The sequence below is a fragment of the Tursiops truncatus genome, chromosome 6 (genome assembly GCF_011762595.2).
Source record: "Tursiops truncatus isolate mTurTru1 chromosome 6, mTurTru1.mat.Y, whole genome shotgun sequence".
Lineage (NCBI taxonomy): Eukaryota > Metazoa > Chordata > Mammalia > Artiodactyla > Delphinidae > Tursiops > Tursiops truncatus.
In genome coordinates this window covers 94,907,452-94,925,892 of record NC_047039.1, presented here as the reverse complement: position 1 = coordinate 94,925,892, position 18,441 = coordinate 94,907,452, and the positions used below count along the sequence as shown (strand labels likewise).

The window sequence follows — 18,441 nt, the reverse complement described above, 5'->3', positions numbered from 1 at the left end:
TGATACCTAATTTTACTAGTAATCAAAGAAGCACAAATAAAAATGAAAAAAAATCAAATAGGCAAAACTAATTTTAAAAATTGATGTATGAGTTAGGTTCCAGTCAGGAAAATAGAACCTATGCTAGATGGTTCAATAGAGGGACTTCAATACAGGGAAGTTATAGCAAAGGTGTAAGAATACCTTAAAAATGCAAAAAGGGAAAAGTGAGACACACCAAAGATTAGCACCAATAGGAATTTCCATGCTTCCAGAGACTGAATATTTGTGTCCTCCCAAAATTCATATGTTGAAACATAATCCTCATTGTAAAGGTATTTGGAGGTGGGGCCCTTGGGGGTAATTAGGTTTTGAGACTGCAGCCCTAATAAATGGGATTAGTGTCATTATAAAAGAGACCTCAGAGAGCTCTCTTGCCCCTTCCACCAAGTGAGGTCGCAGGATAAGATTGCTGTCTATGAACCAGCAAACCTCATTAGAGTTGTAAATCTACCAGAGCCTTGGTCTTGGACTTCGCAGCCTCCAGAACTGTGAGAAATTTCTATTGTTTGTGAACCATCCAGTCCATGGTATGTATTCTGTTTTAGCAGCCCAAATGGACTAAGACATGCACTGCTGGTAAGAGTATGAATCATCTCAGTCTTTTAGAAAGATAATTAGACAATATCTAAAATTTATTTAATCCTCTGTGATTGTGTCCTAACCAAATAAGGGTGTGGATAAAGATCTGGCTATAAGTGTATTTATTTCACATTTGTCTATGATAGCAAAAATTGGAAATAATATGCTAACTATTGTGGAAGGAAAATAAAAATGGAGTCAGTATGGCTAAGAGGGCTCTCTAAAATGGAGCCAGGATGCCATTAAGGAAGTGTAACAGGCACATCTCAGCCTGGATGGAATATGACCTTTGACCACTTATTGTCCTGATGAAGTCATCCAGAACATCTGCTAGAAACTCAAGATACCTACCCTAAAATGACTCGTGATTTCTTAAGGACAAAGAAAGACACATCAGAGTCAATCACAGTTCTTGCCAGGCAACTTTTAACAACCTCATGGCTTTTTACCTTTATCTTTAAGATATCTTTATCAGAGAGTCTTTATCTGACTCTCTTCGCTAGAATACTCTTTCACGGACACCTGAATCTGTGTCTCCCGAGCTGCAATTCTTAAGGCCCCAAATAAACTCTTCTTATTTGCAGACTCCTGCATTATTTTTTGGTTGACACTATTCAAGTATTTTATTTAGACTCAGTTTGATGGAAAACTATGTTACTGAGATAGGCTGGACCTGGTACCATTTACTGGAGTGCTTGCAAGAAACTATAAAGGACTAAAAATAACTGCATGCATGCTAGTTGGGGCAAATTATGAACAATAAGATACAAAAAGGCCAAAACCCAATTGCCACTTCTGAGGTGCCTGGAGCAAAATCAGAATACTGTGCATGATCCCTGCGTATAGCACCACCAAGGGAGTGGGCAGATAACCTAAGTCATCCCTGCAGCCCGACCCACATATCACACCCTACTCTCACCCTATTTAAGGAACCAGCTCGCCCCTCCTCGGGGAGAAAGGAAGGGCACCTGTTACTTGTTTTCACTCCCTAGTGCTGCAGCACGAGTTCCAATAAAGCCTTGCCTGAATTTCTCGTCTGGCCTCTTACCAATTTCTATTGATTAAAGAGTCCAAGAACTTGGGTCAGTATCATTACCATTAAAATAATACTGTAGAATAATATTTAAAGACATGAAGGAATATTTACCAAAAAACGAAATTTAAAAAGCACTTTTCAATATATCACATTGCTCTATTTTTAATTTTAAAAGCATATATAATGCATATTTAGGCATATGTAATTATATATAATTTGCACATATATGCATAGAAATAGCCTATTATGTAAAAATATAATAGTGGGTATATAGAGTGGGATTTTATCTGATTTTAATTTTGTTCTTTTTTCTTATCTCTCTTTTCTACAGTCTATATATATTCTTTGTATATGAAAAAGTTAAATATGTACATTCCTTTTAAATTAAATCCATTTATTGGACTTATTCTCAAAAATAGATGTGGAGGAGGGCACAAATTAATGTACGAGGATTCACCAAAGAGTACTATTTTTGGTAGTGATAGGGCTAGAGTAGGATAATTAAATAGTTTTAAAAAACCCACTAGGGGATTAAAGATAGGGAATTTTAAGGGAGTTTGGGAGACTGTTGCAAGCTAATGACCTCTCAAGGAAAAATCCAGTAACCTAGCAACAATCTACCTTGAAGGAAGACCAGGTGCATTCAAGCGCCAGGCACACTCAAGCCACAAGTCCTGATAATTAAAATGTAAGACAGTAGATACGGATCTACATCTTGTTACATGAAGTCAGGGAGTTAATGGTTCTTGAAGAGTATCATTTCTGCATGTAGCCACGACAGGAATGTAGGTGAAAGGGGACATTATACTGAAACTTGAGATGAATTACCATATTTTAGTATATATTACCACCCTTTTGCTAATATACATATGATTTAAATAGCACCATGACAGTCTTGGTTAGACCATATAGGGTCAAAGAGGAACTAATGATGTAAGCCTTGATGTCTACCCCAAAATGCGGAAGAAGGTGGTCTTCTCCCCTCCCCACCTTTTCTTTGATTATAAAAATGTAGCCCTTTTTGTTTTCAAGGCAGAGCCCTCTCAACAGGCCAATTGTCTCTCACAAGCATACTATGCTAATAAACTCACTCTTTGTCTCTCTCTCTCTGAATCTTTTCTGCATTGAGACAAAAGAATCTGAGCGTCAGTAAATTCTGACACCAGGTGAGTGGTTTTAATTAAAAGACAGTGGGTTCGAGTCCCCTCCTAAGTATAGGGATCAGTGGGTTCAAGTCCCAATCTGAGGTTTGGCTGGACCTGAGTCCCATCCGAGAAGGAGTGCAAGGAGTGCCGTTTCAGTAGCGTTAAAGTGAACATAACCTAACAGAAAGACCAAAAAAGCTAGAAAAAAAAATTATCACAAAATATGGCCTCATTCTTTTTTTTTTTAAATGAGGGTGTCTTTCTTCCTTCCTTCCTTCCTTCCTTCCTTCCTTCCTTCCTTCCTTCCTTCCTTTCTTTCCTTCTGGCTGCGTTGGGTCTTCGTTGCACGCACGGGCTTTCTCTAGTTTCAGAGAGCAGGGGCTACTCTTCGTTGTGGTGTGCGGGCTTCTCATTGCAGGGACTTCTCTTGTGGAGCACGGGCTCTAGGCACGTGGGCTTCAGTAGTTGTGGCTCATGGGATTAGTTGCTCCATGGCATGTGGGATCTTCCCGGACCACGGCTCAAACCTGTGTCCCCTCCGTTGGCAGGTGGATTCTTAACCACTATCCTACCCCTCTAGGTGGTCACAAAGCACCGAGCTGATCTCCCTGTGAGATGCAGTTTCTTCCCACTAGCTATCTGTTTTACATTTGATAATGTATGTATGTCAATGCTATATATGTCAATGCTACTCTCTCCCTTCCTCCCAGCTTACCCTTCCTCTTCCCCGTGTCCTCAAGTCCATTCTCTACATCTGCGCCTTTATTCCTGTCCTGCCCCTCGGTTCATCAGAACCATTTTTTTTTCTTAGATTCCACATATATGCGTTAGCATACGGTGTTTGTTTTTCTCTTTCTGACTTACTTCACTCTGTATGACAAACTCTAGGTCCATCCACCTCACTACAAATAATTCAATTTCATTTCTTTTTATGGCTGAGTAATATTCCATTGTATATATGTGCCACATCATTTTTTTTAACATCTTTATTGGAGTATACTTGCTTTACAATGGTGTGTTAGTTTCTGCTTTACAACAAAGTGAATCAGTTATACATATACATATGTTCCCTTATCTCTTCCCTCTTGTGTCTCCCTCCCTCCCACCCTCCCCCATCCCACCCCTCTAGGTGGTCACAAACCACCGAGCTTATCTCCCTGTGCTATGTGGCTGCTTCCCACTAGCTATCTATTTTACGTTTGGTAGTGTATATATGTCTATGCCACTCTCTCACTTTGTCACAGCTTACCCTTCCTCCTCCCCATATCCTCAAATCCATTCTCTAGCAGGTCTGCATCCTTATTCCCGTCTTACCCCTAGGTTCTTCATGACCTTTTTTTCCCTTAGATTCCATGTATATGTGTTAGCATACTGTATTTGTTTTTCTTTTTCTGACTTACTTCACTCTGTATGACAGACTCTAGGTCCATCCACCTCACTACAAATAACTCAATTTCGTTTCTTTTTATGGCTGAGTAATATTCCATTGTATATATGTGCCACATCTTCTTTATCCATTCATCTGTTGATGGACACTTAGGTTGCTTCCATGTCCTGGCTATTGTAAATAGAGCTGCAATGAACATTTTGGTACATGACTTTCTGAATTATGGTTTTCTCAGGATATATGCCCAGTAGTGGGATTGCTGGGTCGTATGGTAGTTCTATTTGTAGTTTTTTAAGGAACCTCCATACTGTTCTCCATAGTAGCTGTATCAATTTACATTCCCACCAACAGTGCCAGAGGGTTCCCTTTTCTCCACACCCTTTCCAGCATTTATTGTTTGTAGATTTTTTGATGATGGCCATTCTGACTGGTGTGAGGTGATACCTCCTTGTAGTTTTGCTTTGCACTTCTCTAAAGATTAGTGATGTTGAGCATCCTTTCATGTGTTTGTTGGCAATCTTTATATCTTCTGTGGAGAAATGTCTATTTATGACTTCTGCCCATTTTTTGATTGTTTTTTTTTTTTTTTTTTGATATTGAGCTGCATGAGCTACTTGTAAATTTTGGAGATTAATCCTTTGTCAGTTGCTTCATTTGCAAATATTTTCTCCCATTCTGAGAGTTGTCTTTTTGTTTTGTTTATGGTTTCCTTTGCTGTGCAAACACTTTTAAGTTTCATTAGCCTACCTCCTAGAGAAATGGAAGTAAAACCAAAAATAAACAAATGGCCTCATTCTTGGTTCCAGACAATCTCTGTCTCTCTCTCTATAAGGAAGAATGAGGCTGTCAGATTTATTTTTAGAATGATATATACGCACCACAGGGTTAATAGTGATTATCTCTCTGTTATGGAATTCCATCTAGTTTGGGTGGGTTTGGTTTTTTTTCTGTCCTTTTTTGCCTACCTGTTGAATAAACGGTTATTTATAAATAATCGATTGATATAATGAATAGGCGTTACTTTAAGAGGGAAAAAGTTTGTTAACGAAAAACTTGCATCCTTTTAGACTCCTTTTTTCTTTAGCGAAAAGAAAAGCTTTTTTCCCCTTTTTTCCATTTAAATAACGCAGGAGCAACGCACATTCACAACTTGCAAGGATATGGAAAGGCAACTCCAGAGCCCAATAAGCGACACTGCGCGCAGACGCCCTGCCTTTGCGGAGGGTGCTGGAAAATGTAGTTCTAGGCGGCTGAGGGCGCATGCGCATTTGTTGGTTTGCAGGTTCCGACTGAGTCCTTTGTTTTTCGGTGGAGCTGGTGAGCTCGTTTTTAACCCGACTTGTGCACGCGGGTGGGAGTTAGGGAGGACTCAGCTTCGGAATAACATCCCCACCCCAGGGATGAGGTGGGGCTGGAGGGGCCTGAGAGAATGCTTTGGTCGGGCTTGGTTTGGGGCGGGGTGGGGTGGGGGTGAAAGGCGGAGATTAGGGCGTCGGGGTTGGTGTTTGGTTCTCGTTGGAGTCGAGTGCGGAGTAGTGACCTGTACTCCGAATCGGTGTTATGCGGGTCTAGGGCTGTCTCTGGGTTAGAGGGAGGCAGAGCCCTAGCTGTGCCTCCCCCCCTTAAGGGCCAAGAATTTGGCCTCTCACTTCTGGGTGGGAGGCTAGGGGGTGGGAAATCTCGAGGACAGAGCTGGGGGCTTTGGGGGCTTTGGCAGTAATGGAATCGATCGGGCAGATAAATACCCGGACGGGAGGGGCGGACATCCTGGACTTTGGCAGGAAATTGCAGGAAAACTGATCTAGGAACTAAGTGGCCCTAGAATTTAGGGCTCCGGACATCCAATTCTTTGCTCTTTTAAATGAAATGCACCTCGCCTAGAGGTAGTTTTTTGTTTGTTTTGTTTCGGTGAATTCCTGAAGCCTCTTCTGTAAAGAGCTGTGGGAATGATTCCCTACTTTCTGTGCGCAATGAAGAGCTGTTGATTGTTGTTCATTGAGATGGCATTTGTGTGTGAATGAGCTTTCAACAACTTAAAATGCTTTGCAAATGTTACTATTTTTATTAATAAACGGGAGAGGACTGATGTAGTAGGTATCACCCATCTTGAGAGGGCCAGAGCTTTGGAGTTAACCCTGTGTCTGGATCGCAAGATTGGAGCCATGCCCCTAGGCACTGCTGAGAATATAGTTATGGTGTCAGAGCCCCAGACAGCAATGTCAGTGGCCTTTCCCTTCGTACTCTGCAGGGAAGAAGTTTGTTCCTAGACTCATTCTGACCTTATTTTTAGGGAGGGTTTGGGTTACATCCAGGTGGTTAGATAGGGGTTCCATAAAGCAATCCTGATTTCTGAGGGCCCCTTTTCTTTTGCAGCTCTGTTTTCTTAAGTCTCTACTTGACTGGATAAGATGGAATTAAGAAGGAGGATCTGACCATTGGCCCCTGATTACGTGTCTTTGGTGAGCAAAACTTTTCAAGCCTTTTGTATTTACCTTGCTGGGTTTAATTTCTAAAGTTAACATCTGCAGTTTGAAAAATCACATGTAGTTAAATAGCCCTTGAAATTCTCTTATATTGCTTATAATTTATATGTACATGTTGTGTGTATATAACCATGCAGTAATGTATGTATAAATGTACCCAAATATATCCTTTAAACATTAAGATAACTCTTACCCTGGCAAAATGCTCATTTATGAGAGCATTGTGAGAATCGAGACTGAGGAAACAGCAGAATCTCCCATCTCACACTTAACTCCAGATAGCATATTTTCTTGAGCCTATTTGGCAAATTTGTACACATAAAACATACAAGTGAATCAACTTGGCTTTATTTTTTCTTTCCTGAAATATCTCTGTGCCCAGAGGGAGGAAAGGGTTTTTTTTCATTCATTGAATAAATATTAGTTAAAGGCAAAAGCCAGGTAAGTTTTGAGGCACTGGTGATACCTCCAGTGAGTAAAGCAAAGTCCCCACCTACATGGAACTGACAGTCTAGGATAAGCACACAGACAATACACAATATACAGTGTGTCAGATGGTGGCTGTTGGAGGCAACTGCACTATAGTAGTGATGTTAGGGAGGGCCTGGGACAGCTGCTTTTTCATGTATGGGGTCAGGGAAGGCTTCTCTAATAGTGTGACATTGAATAAAGACTTGAAGAAAATGAGGATGTGAGCCTTGCAGATATCTGGGAGGGGAAAAGTTCCCAGAGAGAGGAAACAGCAAATGCAAAGGCTCTGAGGTGCAAATGTCCTTAGCCTGTGTGGAGAGCATCAAAGAGGCCATTGTGGACAGAGGAGTGAAGACATAGCATAGTAGAGGTTGAGATGACAGAGGTAAGAGGGGTCCAGATCACACAGGGCTGTGCAGGCAACTTGGAGGAGATTGGCTTTTACTCTGAGTGAGAAGGGAAGCCATAGGGAGGTGGTTGTAGTTGTTATTGTTTAGTCAGCTCTACTGAGGTGTAATTTACATACAATTTACTAATTTTCACAGGAGGATTTTGAGGAGAGAAGTGACATCATTTGACTTATATTTTAAAGAAATCATTTTGGATGCTCTGTTGAAAACAGACTGTAGGGGATCAAGAGGAGACTAGGGACACTGGTTAGGAAGCTAAGGCAGTAATCCAGGTGAAAGATGATTTCCTCATTCCCTTCATTCTCCTGCTCTTTAAGGGAACCATCTGACACTTCACTCACATCAGACCTTCAACCCCTCCCCCACCTTCACTCTCAGTGATGATGCTGATTTCTATTTCACTGAGAGAAGAGAACAAGCAGAAAAAAACTTCCAACGTTACCACCACATCCACCAGCCTTCCTGGAAACATTTCCGTAGAGTCTGTCCTCCCTTCTGTTACTATAGAGAAAAGGTCTGTGCTCTAATTTATTTCCAATTAAATGTTACTTGTGCATTAGATTCCACTTCCTCTCACCTACCCAGGACAGTGCCTAGGGTAATCACTGGGCAAAATTCCTGGTCTGTCATTTATATATATTTTTTGTTTATTTGGGTATATGGACAGCATTAATTTTTCCAGAAAAATAGAAAAATTCAAATATGAAGCGCTGATTTTTAAAAATTATAAATGACCTAATATCCATCAACACTAATTTGCTCTGGAAGAAATCTTTACACATATATTATGCCTTTATCATTCTTCTGTTACAAGGGAGCTTCTATTAAACGTTTAACTATAACCTCATTGGAAGAGAATTAAACACACAGGATTTCCTTCCTTTTCATAACTATCTCTTCCTATTGTTCTGTTCCTCACCGCTTTCCAAGATCCTGTCTCATTTTCAGTTTAGTGTACTTCAAGCTTAGAATGTTAAGAAAAGACATCTTAGCCAATTCTCAAAGCTCTGATATGTATATGTTCAACCTGGGTTTAGATCATTTAAATCTATCTTGATCTCACTTCAATTGCAAACATAGTCCAGTGTCATTAGTGAATATGAATTTGCTTTACAGACAATAAATTGCATCTGTCAACCACGAGGCTTTCCATTTTAAATGTTTATAGTTATCTACCTATTTGATTAAAAGCTAATATATTATCATGATAATCATTAGCTAAACATTTATTTATTATTTTTAATAAATAAATAAATTTATTTATTAAATAAATTTTAATTTATTTAAAGTAAATAAAGGGAAGTCCCTAAACATTTACTTTATAATGTATTCATGTCTTTCTAAAGACTCAGTGATTTGAATGGCTCAGTGTTCTTTTAATAAAATCTCTCTACAGAATTCTGAACCAATAACTTAAAAATCATTTGTTTCCCTCTATGAATTTGGTTAATAATTCAAAATTATTCTTTGAGCCATTCTTTTCATTTTCTTTTCAGAAATAGTGTTTGGATTATTTTTAAGTGGAGAGAAATAATATTGAACTCAAGAATAGGGTAGAGGCTGTAGTCCTAGCCCGCCAGTGGCTAACTGTGTGACCTAAGCAAGTCTCTTGTGACTGTTGCCTTGAATTGCACATCTTGGAGAAACTAAGGAAATTAACCTTAATATTTCCTGAGCCTCTTTCTAGCTCAAATACTCTGACATTATGACATCAGTTGTGAGGTTTGGAAAGCAGGAGCCCCTAGCATCTGGTCCTTGTGTTCATCTTCTTGTCTTTACTGCTCTAACAGCATCAGAGTCAGCCTTGAAAAAGCAAAGAATTCACAGTTGGATGGTCTGAAGGATTGGCAAGGATTAGCACAGTCACCCATCTTTGCCTGACTGATTGCTGGGGTGGTTATGAGTTGAGAGCATAGTAACCACAGGGCGTTTTTAATAACAGATGCCAGGTCGCCAGTATATCAGAAAGTAAGAAAGACAGGGTCTAGAATCACATTTTGGTGGGTATTCATGGGTTCTGCCTGGCAACTCAGATCCAGAAGCCGCAGATTCAGCAACAACAGCAGAAATACAGTTTAGAATTCTGATAGGCAGGCTTCCAGAGCCTAAACTGATAAAGGAGTAAATATCAGTTTATAGACTATTCATCAGCGAGTACGCATTAAAACAGCTACTGTGTGAGGGGCACTCTACTAAGTACATGGGGATTAAAAAAAAACGCAAAGAACTGGTCATAGTCCTTGCACAGAACTGTAAGAGCTGACCACAGGAAACATTAACTCGAACTTTGCTTTGCAGTTAGAAGACATTCAAAAATCTTGAATCGAAAAATGTAACTAATAATGGTTTAGCTGGAGATAGGTCTACATAGAGGAAGGGGGACCGATTAAATGATATTTCAGGATCCTAAAGCCTACCCGGTTCTGAACTTTATAGCAATATCTTGAGGCAGTCTGGATACTTTTATACAATGTTGAGACACAGAAAAAAATAGTCTTGAATCCCACTTCTTTAAGATAGCAGGTAACTATCAGCACGCTGTAGTACAAAGACCACTTGATTAGGAATCAAGAGAAAATTTTATACATTCACTAGTTCAAGAAATACTTATTAGTTATGTAATATATGCCAGGTTCTGTGTGTGGCCCTGAGGACAAAAGAGTATATAAGTTAGTCCTATATAACTGTCCTCAAGAAACTTAAAAGTCTAAGGAAGGAAGACAAGACATTGGAAGTAGAACATTGAAGTATAATGACTGTAGTAATTGGGGAAATATAAGGGGCTGTGAGTTAATTTTTGCAGGTAACATAATTATTATTAATATATAATTTAAATAAGAATAAATTATTATCATGAACCTGGTATGATTGTAATGTGACTTTAATACATATAAATAAGTGTCCTTCCTGGGAAAGATCTCCTCCCCTTACAAAGGCTATTTTGGCTTAGCATCTATTTCCCCACATGCTTAAACAGCCTGGATATTATATGCTTTTAACATTTTTGCCAATTTGATGTTTGAAACATAATTTACTTTGCATTTCCATGATTAAAAGTGAGGTTGAAAATTTTGTTATATGTTGGTCATTGGTGTTTCTTTTGTAAATTTCCTGTTCATATCGTTTGCCCATATTTGTATTGCATTATGTTTTCCTAACTGACTTGTAGGAACTCTATATAACTAATGATCTCTTCTGTTTTATTAGTTGCAAATATTTACGCCCAGTATGACTTTTCACTTTTAATTTTGTTGATTGCCTTGTATGTTTGTGTAGTCAAATCTGAGAGCTTTTTCCTATATAATCTCCAGGTTTTATATATTTTTAAGGACTTTCTCATGCAAGATTATAAAAATATTCTGATATTTTTCTGGTTGTTTTATAGATTTATTCCTAATGTCTATTGCAATTATAATTTATTTTTATAAGGTAGCAGTGGTACGTTTATTTTTTTCCCTAGATTGGTAAGCCAGTTGTCCCAAATCATTTGAATTTCCTTCTTTCCCCAAATATTCAAAATGCCCTGTTTAGCATATATTAAGTCCCTATAAATAATGGGCCTATTTCTAGAGTCTGTTCTGTTTTATTATTCCTTCAGTCTATCCTTGTTTCAGTAATACAATGTTTTAATTAACGTAGCTGTATGTTTTGTTACCTAGTATGGACAAATCTCCCCTCATACGCATGTTTTTCCTTTTTCAAAAATATGTGTTATATATATTAAGTTGGGGGCATATTAGTTTCATAGGGCTGCTGTAACAAAGTACCACAAACTGGGTGGCTTAAAACAATGGAAATGTGTTGTCTCACAGTTCTGGGGACTAGAAGTCTGAAATCAAGGTGTTGGCAAGGCCATGCTGCCTCTATAACCTGTAGGGGAATCCTTCCTAGCTTCTGGCGGTTTGCAGGCAGTCTTTGGCATTACTTGGCTTACAGCAGCGTAATTTTATCATCACATGGTACTCTCCCTGTGTGTCTCTGTGTTTTTGCATAATCATCTTCTTATAAGGACACCAGTCATATTAGATTGGGGCCTACCCTACTACAGTGTGACTTCATCTTAACTTGTATCTGCAGTGACCCCCTTTCTAAATAAGGTCACATTCTGAGGTACTAGGGGTAAGGAGATATATATATGTATGTGTGTGTATATATATGTACATGTGTGTACATATATATGTACATGTGTGTATATATATATGTGTGTGTGTGTGTGTGTGTGTATATATATATATATATATATAATTTTTTGGAGTGGGGGACACATTTAACTCATAACAAGAGAGAACTGGCATCTTTAAATTATTGAGTGCTTTTCACCCCAAAACATGGATTTTTCAATTGATTCTCTTCAACTGTTGAGAGTCAGCAGTGTTGCTGCTTTGAAGTTACTGTGCCTGTTTCTTTCTTTTTTTTTTTTTTTTTTTTTTGTTGGTACGCGGGCCTCTGACCGCTGCAGCCTCTCCCGTTGCGGAGCACAGGCTCCGGACGCTCAGGCTCAGCGGCCATGGCTCACGCGCCCAGCCGCTCCGCGGCATGTGGGATCTTCCCGGACCGGGGCACGAACCCTCGTCCCCTACATCGGCAGGCGAACTCCCAACCACTGCGCCACCAGGGAAGCCCTGTGCCTGTTTCTTAAACTGCTTTTAAGATTGTTCTCTGCCTCTGATTTTAGAATTTGGCTATGATATCCTTGGGTGTGCTTTTCTTTAGATTTAGCTTCCTTATGGTTTGGGACTTCTTGAATCTATAACTCATCAGTTGGGAATATCTTCCATCCTATTGCTTCAATTATTGTGTTATTTCTATTCTCTCCTCTTGTTTTGAGACTCCTGTTATACGCATGTTAAACCTCTTGAGTAAATCTCATAGGTCCCTTATGCTCCAATCCTTTTTTTTTTACTGGTGCCTGTGAGATCTTAGTTCCCCTACCAGGGATCAAACCTGGGCCCCATGAGTGAAAGTTGGAGTCCTAATCACTAGACTGCTAGGGAATTCTCTCTAATCCTTTTTTTAAAAGAGATAAGCTTATATGAAAAGATATATGAAAAGAACTATGTAAACTGCATCATCAGGAAATAAAACATAAAATAAGACTAAATAATGGTCAAAAGAAAAACATAAGTTATAGGAAAATTGTGGTGAAACAGGAGATTAACTGAAATACAATGGGATAACTTTTTGTTTTCTTTGATAAACTTTTTATTTTATAATAGTTTTAGATTTGCAAAAAAGTTGCAAAGAGGGTACAGAGTGTTCCCTATATTTCACAGCCAGTTTTCCCAATTAACATCTTACATTAGTTTGGTACATTGTCACAATTAATGAATGAAGGTTGATACATTATTATTAACTAAAGTCTGCACTTTATTCACATTAACTCAGTTTTTAACCTAATGTCTTTTTTTATTTCTAAGATCCTGTCCAAGATACCATGTTATATTTAGTCATCATTTCTTTTTAGACTCCTCTTGGCTATGATATTTTCTAATCCTTTTTAAAATTATCCTTAGTCTTTTTTTTTAAACCTCTGTTCTTCAATTTGCTTATTTTTATTGATCTTTCCCTTAGCCCAATCTGTTGTTTTATCCATCCAATTGAGTTTTTAATTTCAGGTATTCTGTTCTAAATGCTTATTTGATTCCTTTTGGTTGATTCCAAATTGCTGTTAAACTTTTTCATTCTTTTTTCTACTTTGTCTATCCTTCTATTTTGTTTTCTCTTGATATTGGTCAGTGGTACTAACACTTTGTATGTTTACTAAGTGTTGTTGTTTTTTTTAATAGATCCACCTTTGTTTCCTTTTCTTTTTTAAAAAATTAATTAATTAATTAATTTTTGGCTGTGTTGGGTCTTCATTGCTGCACACGGGCTTTTTCTAGTTGCGGTGAGTGGGGGCTACTCTTCGTTGTGGTGTGCGGGCTTCTCACTGCGGTGGCTTCTCTTGTTGCGGAGCGTGGGCTCTAGACATGCGGGCTTCAATAGTTGTGGAGTGCCAGCTCAGTAGTTGTGGCTCGCAGGCTTAGTTGCTCCGCAACATGTGGGATCTTCCTGGGCCAGAGCTTGAACCCGTGTCCCTTGCATTGGCAGGCAGATTCTTAACCACTGCACCACAATGGAAGCCCTGTTTACTAAATTTTGATTATGTGCTTGTTGTCATGATAAAAGCACCATAGAGGTTCAAGCTGATGTCATCTTTCACCAGGAAGAGTTCTCTTTTTTTCTCTTTAAAGTAGATAGGATCATCTCAGCCAAGCTGAGTTAGTGCTGGGTTGCAGTTTTGATATGATTTATTTTACCTCTTGGTTGCTTCCTTTCCTAGGATGTGGCCCTCCTGGGCACTCAACTGAAAATGTGGCAGCTCTTTGTCTCCTCAGTCCTGAAAAATTGTGGGAGATTTACTTCTGACATTCAGAGGTTTTCAGCCTAGCTCTCCAGAGCCCCACTCCATACAGCTTAAAAATTCAGATTCTTTGGGAAGAATCTGGTCATGTCGGGGCTTCCCTGGCTGTCCAGTAGTTAAGACTCTGTGCTTCCACTGAAGGGGTCGTGGGTTTGATCCCTGGTCGGGGAATTAAGATCTCGCATGCCACATGCCGTGGCAAAAAAGAAGAAGAAGAAGAATTTGGTCATGTGTTTGAGGTCCCTTCCATCCTGAACGTTACTTTAGCCAGTTGTAAATGCCAAAATCTATACTGGTTCCTTTGCCCTTCTTGAGTGGCCTTCTGTGCGGCTTCAGTCTTGGATTCTTAGCCAGAATTGGTAAGAATTTAGGTCCTCTAGGTGAAAAGTGGCTGTATATCCTCAGCGTCAGTTTATTACTCCTCTAGAGCTTTCTTTTGCTTGTTTTGTTTTCAAGCTCCTCCCAAGTCTCCATTAAACTTTTCTTTCCAAGTAGAGGACATATCTTTTAATATCAAATCTTGTATCTGTTTTATCTGTCCTATTACCTAAAGAGGGTAGCACAAGGGAAGTTATATTGCAGTGTGAAATATGACAGACAGTGATATCAGCGTTTTCTGGGTAAGTTGATTAGCTGTTTGACATCTGAGGTATCTCACTGTGGCACTTATCTTGGTGAATTACTTATCACCTATGGTCTGATCCTCATATTTGCAGTTTCAGAAACTTGAAGTTAGTGTAGAGATAGATTTAACCATGTAAGTTTACAAGTGACCGATGAGTTAAACGGAAAGTGGATTTATATTACATTAAGATCCAGAACTACCAAGGAATTCATATTTTTATGTTGTCTGGCAAGAAAGAAAAAAAAAGGAAACAAAATTCTAATCCTAATTTTGCTTGGCAAATGTGCAGTTATACCAAAGGGAGTTAATGGTGTGATGCAAATATGTAAAGCTCTTAGATAAAGGTATCATATTAGTTCTAGCCCCACAATAAACTCTACCTGCTTACTGAGATAAACAGATCTAGCTAGTATTTGGTGCTAGTCTCTTTTCTTCCAGGTTTTGTGTGACTAGGAGGAGCCTACCATTTTTTGTATCTCTAACACCTCTTTTTTCTATGTTCTGTTACCATCACTTTACTTTTTTTGTTGTTTGTTTGTTTTTGTTTGTTTTTGCGGTACACGGGCCTCTCACTGCTGCGGCCTCTCGTGTTGTGGAGCACAGGCTCCGGACGCACAGGCTCAGCAGCCATGGCTCACGGACCCAGCCGCTCCAAGGCATGTGGGATCTTCCCAGACCGGGGCACGAACCCATGTCCCCTGCATTGGCAGGTGGACTCTCAACCACTGTGCCACCAGGGAAGCCCCATCACTTTACTTTTGATTGATCTTTTATAGTTGATAGATAGATAGATAATTTCTTATTTTCAGTGTTTTTGTAGGGAAACTTCAGAATTGCTTCTGTATACTCTCAACAGATATATAGTAGGCACCAAATAAGTACTTTTGGCCATTCTTGAATCTAGAACTTTAGAACCCTGAACTCTCTTTGAACAACTTCCTAGCCCTCTACTTTGTCATTTTGAGTTATTAGCTTTACTCTTTCTTTCATAAGTAGTTGCATGAATGATCCCTTAGAAGGTATTTGTTTGCTGTTCTGGGAACCAGTGGCATTGAAGGGTGTGCCAGTGGACTTTACCTTGTGGTAATGAAAAGAATCAAACCACTGTCAGATACTATAAGTGATAACAACTGCAGGAGCCTTGTCTCATGGGTTAAGTATAGCTTTGTAATTACTAGGGACTGCCATGACTTTTTCTTCAAACGTCAAAATGTGTGGGATCATGGGATTTACAAGTGTTTATCTGAGCTGGGCTTTGAGTTTAGGGACCAGAGATCTTAAAATTTTATTTGTGCATGGAGACAAGATATTTCTTTTATTATTAAACAGATGATTGCTCTTTTCTTCAAAATATTGTACATAGATAACTTTATTATGTTGCCTTAGCAGCATCAACATTCCTACATTTCATAGTTCCTGAAGATAATTTAGGATACAATTTTGAGAGCCATCATAAACACCCAAGCCCATATCCTTCACCAAGATTCTGAGCATCAGCTTTTCAAATCAGATATTATCTTCTAAGTAGGAAGAACCATATTAATAGATAACAGAGGAAAAAATGGAGAAATGTCACAAGATACTTAGCCAAGAAAGAATCAGATAACTAACAAGCAAGTCGCAAGAAATCCTTGTAAATAATAGTTCATCTGTCCATTGTGGTGGTGGTACCAATGATACTGGTACTAGGTGGTAGATTTGGAAATGCTGGCTAGTGTCCACTGTGCAGAGCCCCCTCTTATCTGTGTATAAAACAGAGTTCACCCAGTGGGAGCAACATTCAACTTAATTTCTACATATCTTTATTCATCTTCTCACATATCTTTGTGATCTCAGAGGGAGGGATAACCCTCTTTCATTTATTTATTTATTTATTTATTTATTTATTTATTTATTTATTTATTTATTGTGGTACACGGGCCTCTCACTGTTGTGGCCTCTCCCGTCACGGAGCACAGGCTCCGGACGCACAGGCTCAGTGGCCATGGCTCACGGGCCCAGCCGCTCCGCGGCATGTGGGATCTTCCTGGACCAGGGCACAAACCCGTTTCCCCTGCATCGGCAGGTGGACTCTCAACCACTGTGCCATCAGGGAAGCCCCCCTCTTTCACTTATTAATGAATCTCTCTATTTGTACCCCAGACTCCATTATTTTCTACTTGTTTTAGGACCTTGATTTAATGATTATTTCATAATTCAGTGTCTCCCTCTTCGAATTTTAGATATCAAAAGTTTTTCTGGGTTTCCCTGGTGGTGCAGTGGTTGAGAATCCGCCTGCCAATGCAGGGGATTCTGGTTCGATCCCTGGTCCAGGAAGATCCCACATGCCATGGAGCAACTAGGCCCATGCACCGCAACTACTGAGCCTGTGCTCTAGAGCCCGTGAACCACAACTTCTGATCCTGCATGACACAACTACTGAAGCCCGCGCCTAGAGCCCGTACTTCACAACAAGAGAAGCCACCGCAATGAGAAGCCTGCGCACCAGAAAGAAGAGTAGCCCCCACTCACCACAACTAGAGAAAGCCTGCATGCAGCAGCAAAGACCCAACACAGCCAAAAATAAATAAATAAAATAAATAAATTTATTTTAAAAAAAGTTTTCCTTACTTTTGGAAGAACATCTTCTGTAATGATGCTCTTTTATTTACCTTTTAATTTTATTCTCTGCTTTCATTATCAAACTTTTCTACTCATACCTAACAGCCTCAATTCTATTCAACTTTAATCTTTGAAGTTAGACTCTTATCATCTATTTTTCTACTAAAATTATTTGGAAGAGACCCCTGAATCCTGAATTCTTTCTTGATAGAGATCTGTTCTTAGTCCTTTCCATATTCAAACTTTCAGCTGCATTTGATATTTTGTCTTTGCTTGTGTGACATCGCTAGATTATTTTCTGTTTTAATCTCTTTCCAAGTGCTTTTTCATTAGTTTCACTTCCTCCCTAACACAAATGCATGTCTTTAAGGTTTATATTTTACTTGTTTATTTTTTATCCCAAAGAACCATGCATTCTGATATCCTCAAAAATAGTCCTTCCATGTCATTAATTCCCTGATCTATTTTTTCAGCTCACGTATCTCATTTGAATTCCCCATAGTTTCCATGCTTAGAGTATATTGCTACTTGAATGTCCCACTTCACTTTAAATCACTTTAAACTCAATATGGTAAAAAGTGAAATCACCAAATTTCTCTAAGTAGCCTCTTTTTCCTTCTTCAGTATTTCTATAATTTGTACCAGTATTTATTGGTACTATTAGTTCCTCTAAGTACCACTTAGGGGAAGTACCACTATTACTTCCAGCTTTTTTGGCTAGAAACCAAGTATCTTTATGAATCTCATTTTGTAAAAATTCCTCATGATCAATGTTAGTATATTTTTGTTTCTTCCTTCCTTTTTATGTTTTAGATTTACTCCTATACTAAATTCTTTTCTATTATCCTAATCCAGGCCCATGTCATTTATATTATACTTTCTTGCTGAATTTGATAGCCTTATTCTATTATCCATTTTATTTATTTATTTTTGTTTTAATTTATTTTTGGCCACGTTGGGTCTTCGTTGTTGTGTGTGGTCTTTCTCTAGTTGCGGTGAGCAGGGGCTACTCTTTGTTGTGGTGCATGGGCTTCTCACTGCAGTGGCTTCTCTTGTTGTGGAGCATGGGCTTTAGGCGCATGGGCTTCAGTAGTTGTGGCACACAGGCTCAGAAGTTGTGACACATGGGCTTAGTTGGTCTGCGGCACATGGGATCTTCCCGGACCAGAGATTGAACCCGTGTCCCCTGCATTAGCAGATGGATTCTTAACCACTGCGCCACCAGGGAAGTCCCCTATTATCCACTTTATATGAAATTA

At 39.1% G+C, this 18,441-nt stretch overlaps 2 protein-coding genes across 4 annotated transcripts in view; both read left to right on the top strand.

The window, feature by feature from the left end:
* Positions 1-18,441, top strand: part of ZFP37 (ZFP37 zinc finger protein) — an 83,205-nt gene that overhangs the window by 51,191 nt on the left and 13,573 nt on the right. The window contains 1 exon segment of the mRNA XM_073806428.1: positions 9,463-9,468. Coding sequence (XP_073662529.1) covers positions 9,463-9,468 — 6 coding nt within the window.
* The window catches only part of LOC101328718 (zinc finger protein 300-like), a 44,990-nt gene that overhangs the window by 25,442 nt on the left and 1,107 nt on the right, over positions 1-18,441 (top strand). Inside the window, exons 4-5 of one of the 3 annotated variants that reach the window (XM_019946523.3) lie at positions 6,563-6,648; positions 16,804-17,152. In XM_019946523.3, the coding sequence (XP_019802082.3) occupies positions 6,563-6,576 (14 nt within the window). In that variant the 3' untranslated portion in view covers positions 6,577-6,648; positions 16,804-17,152. Of the gene's footprint in view, positions 1-6,562; positions 6,649-7,870; positions 8,712-16,803; positions 17,153-18,441 lie in introns of those variants that run through there. The other 2 variants (XM_073806427.1, XM_073806426.1) reach the window with 2 other exon arrangements.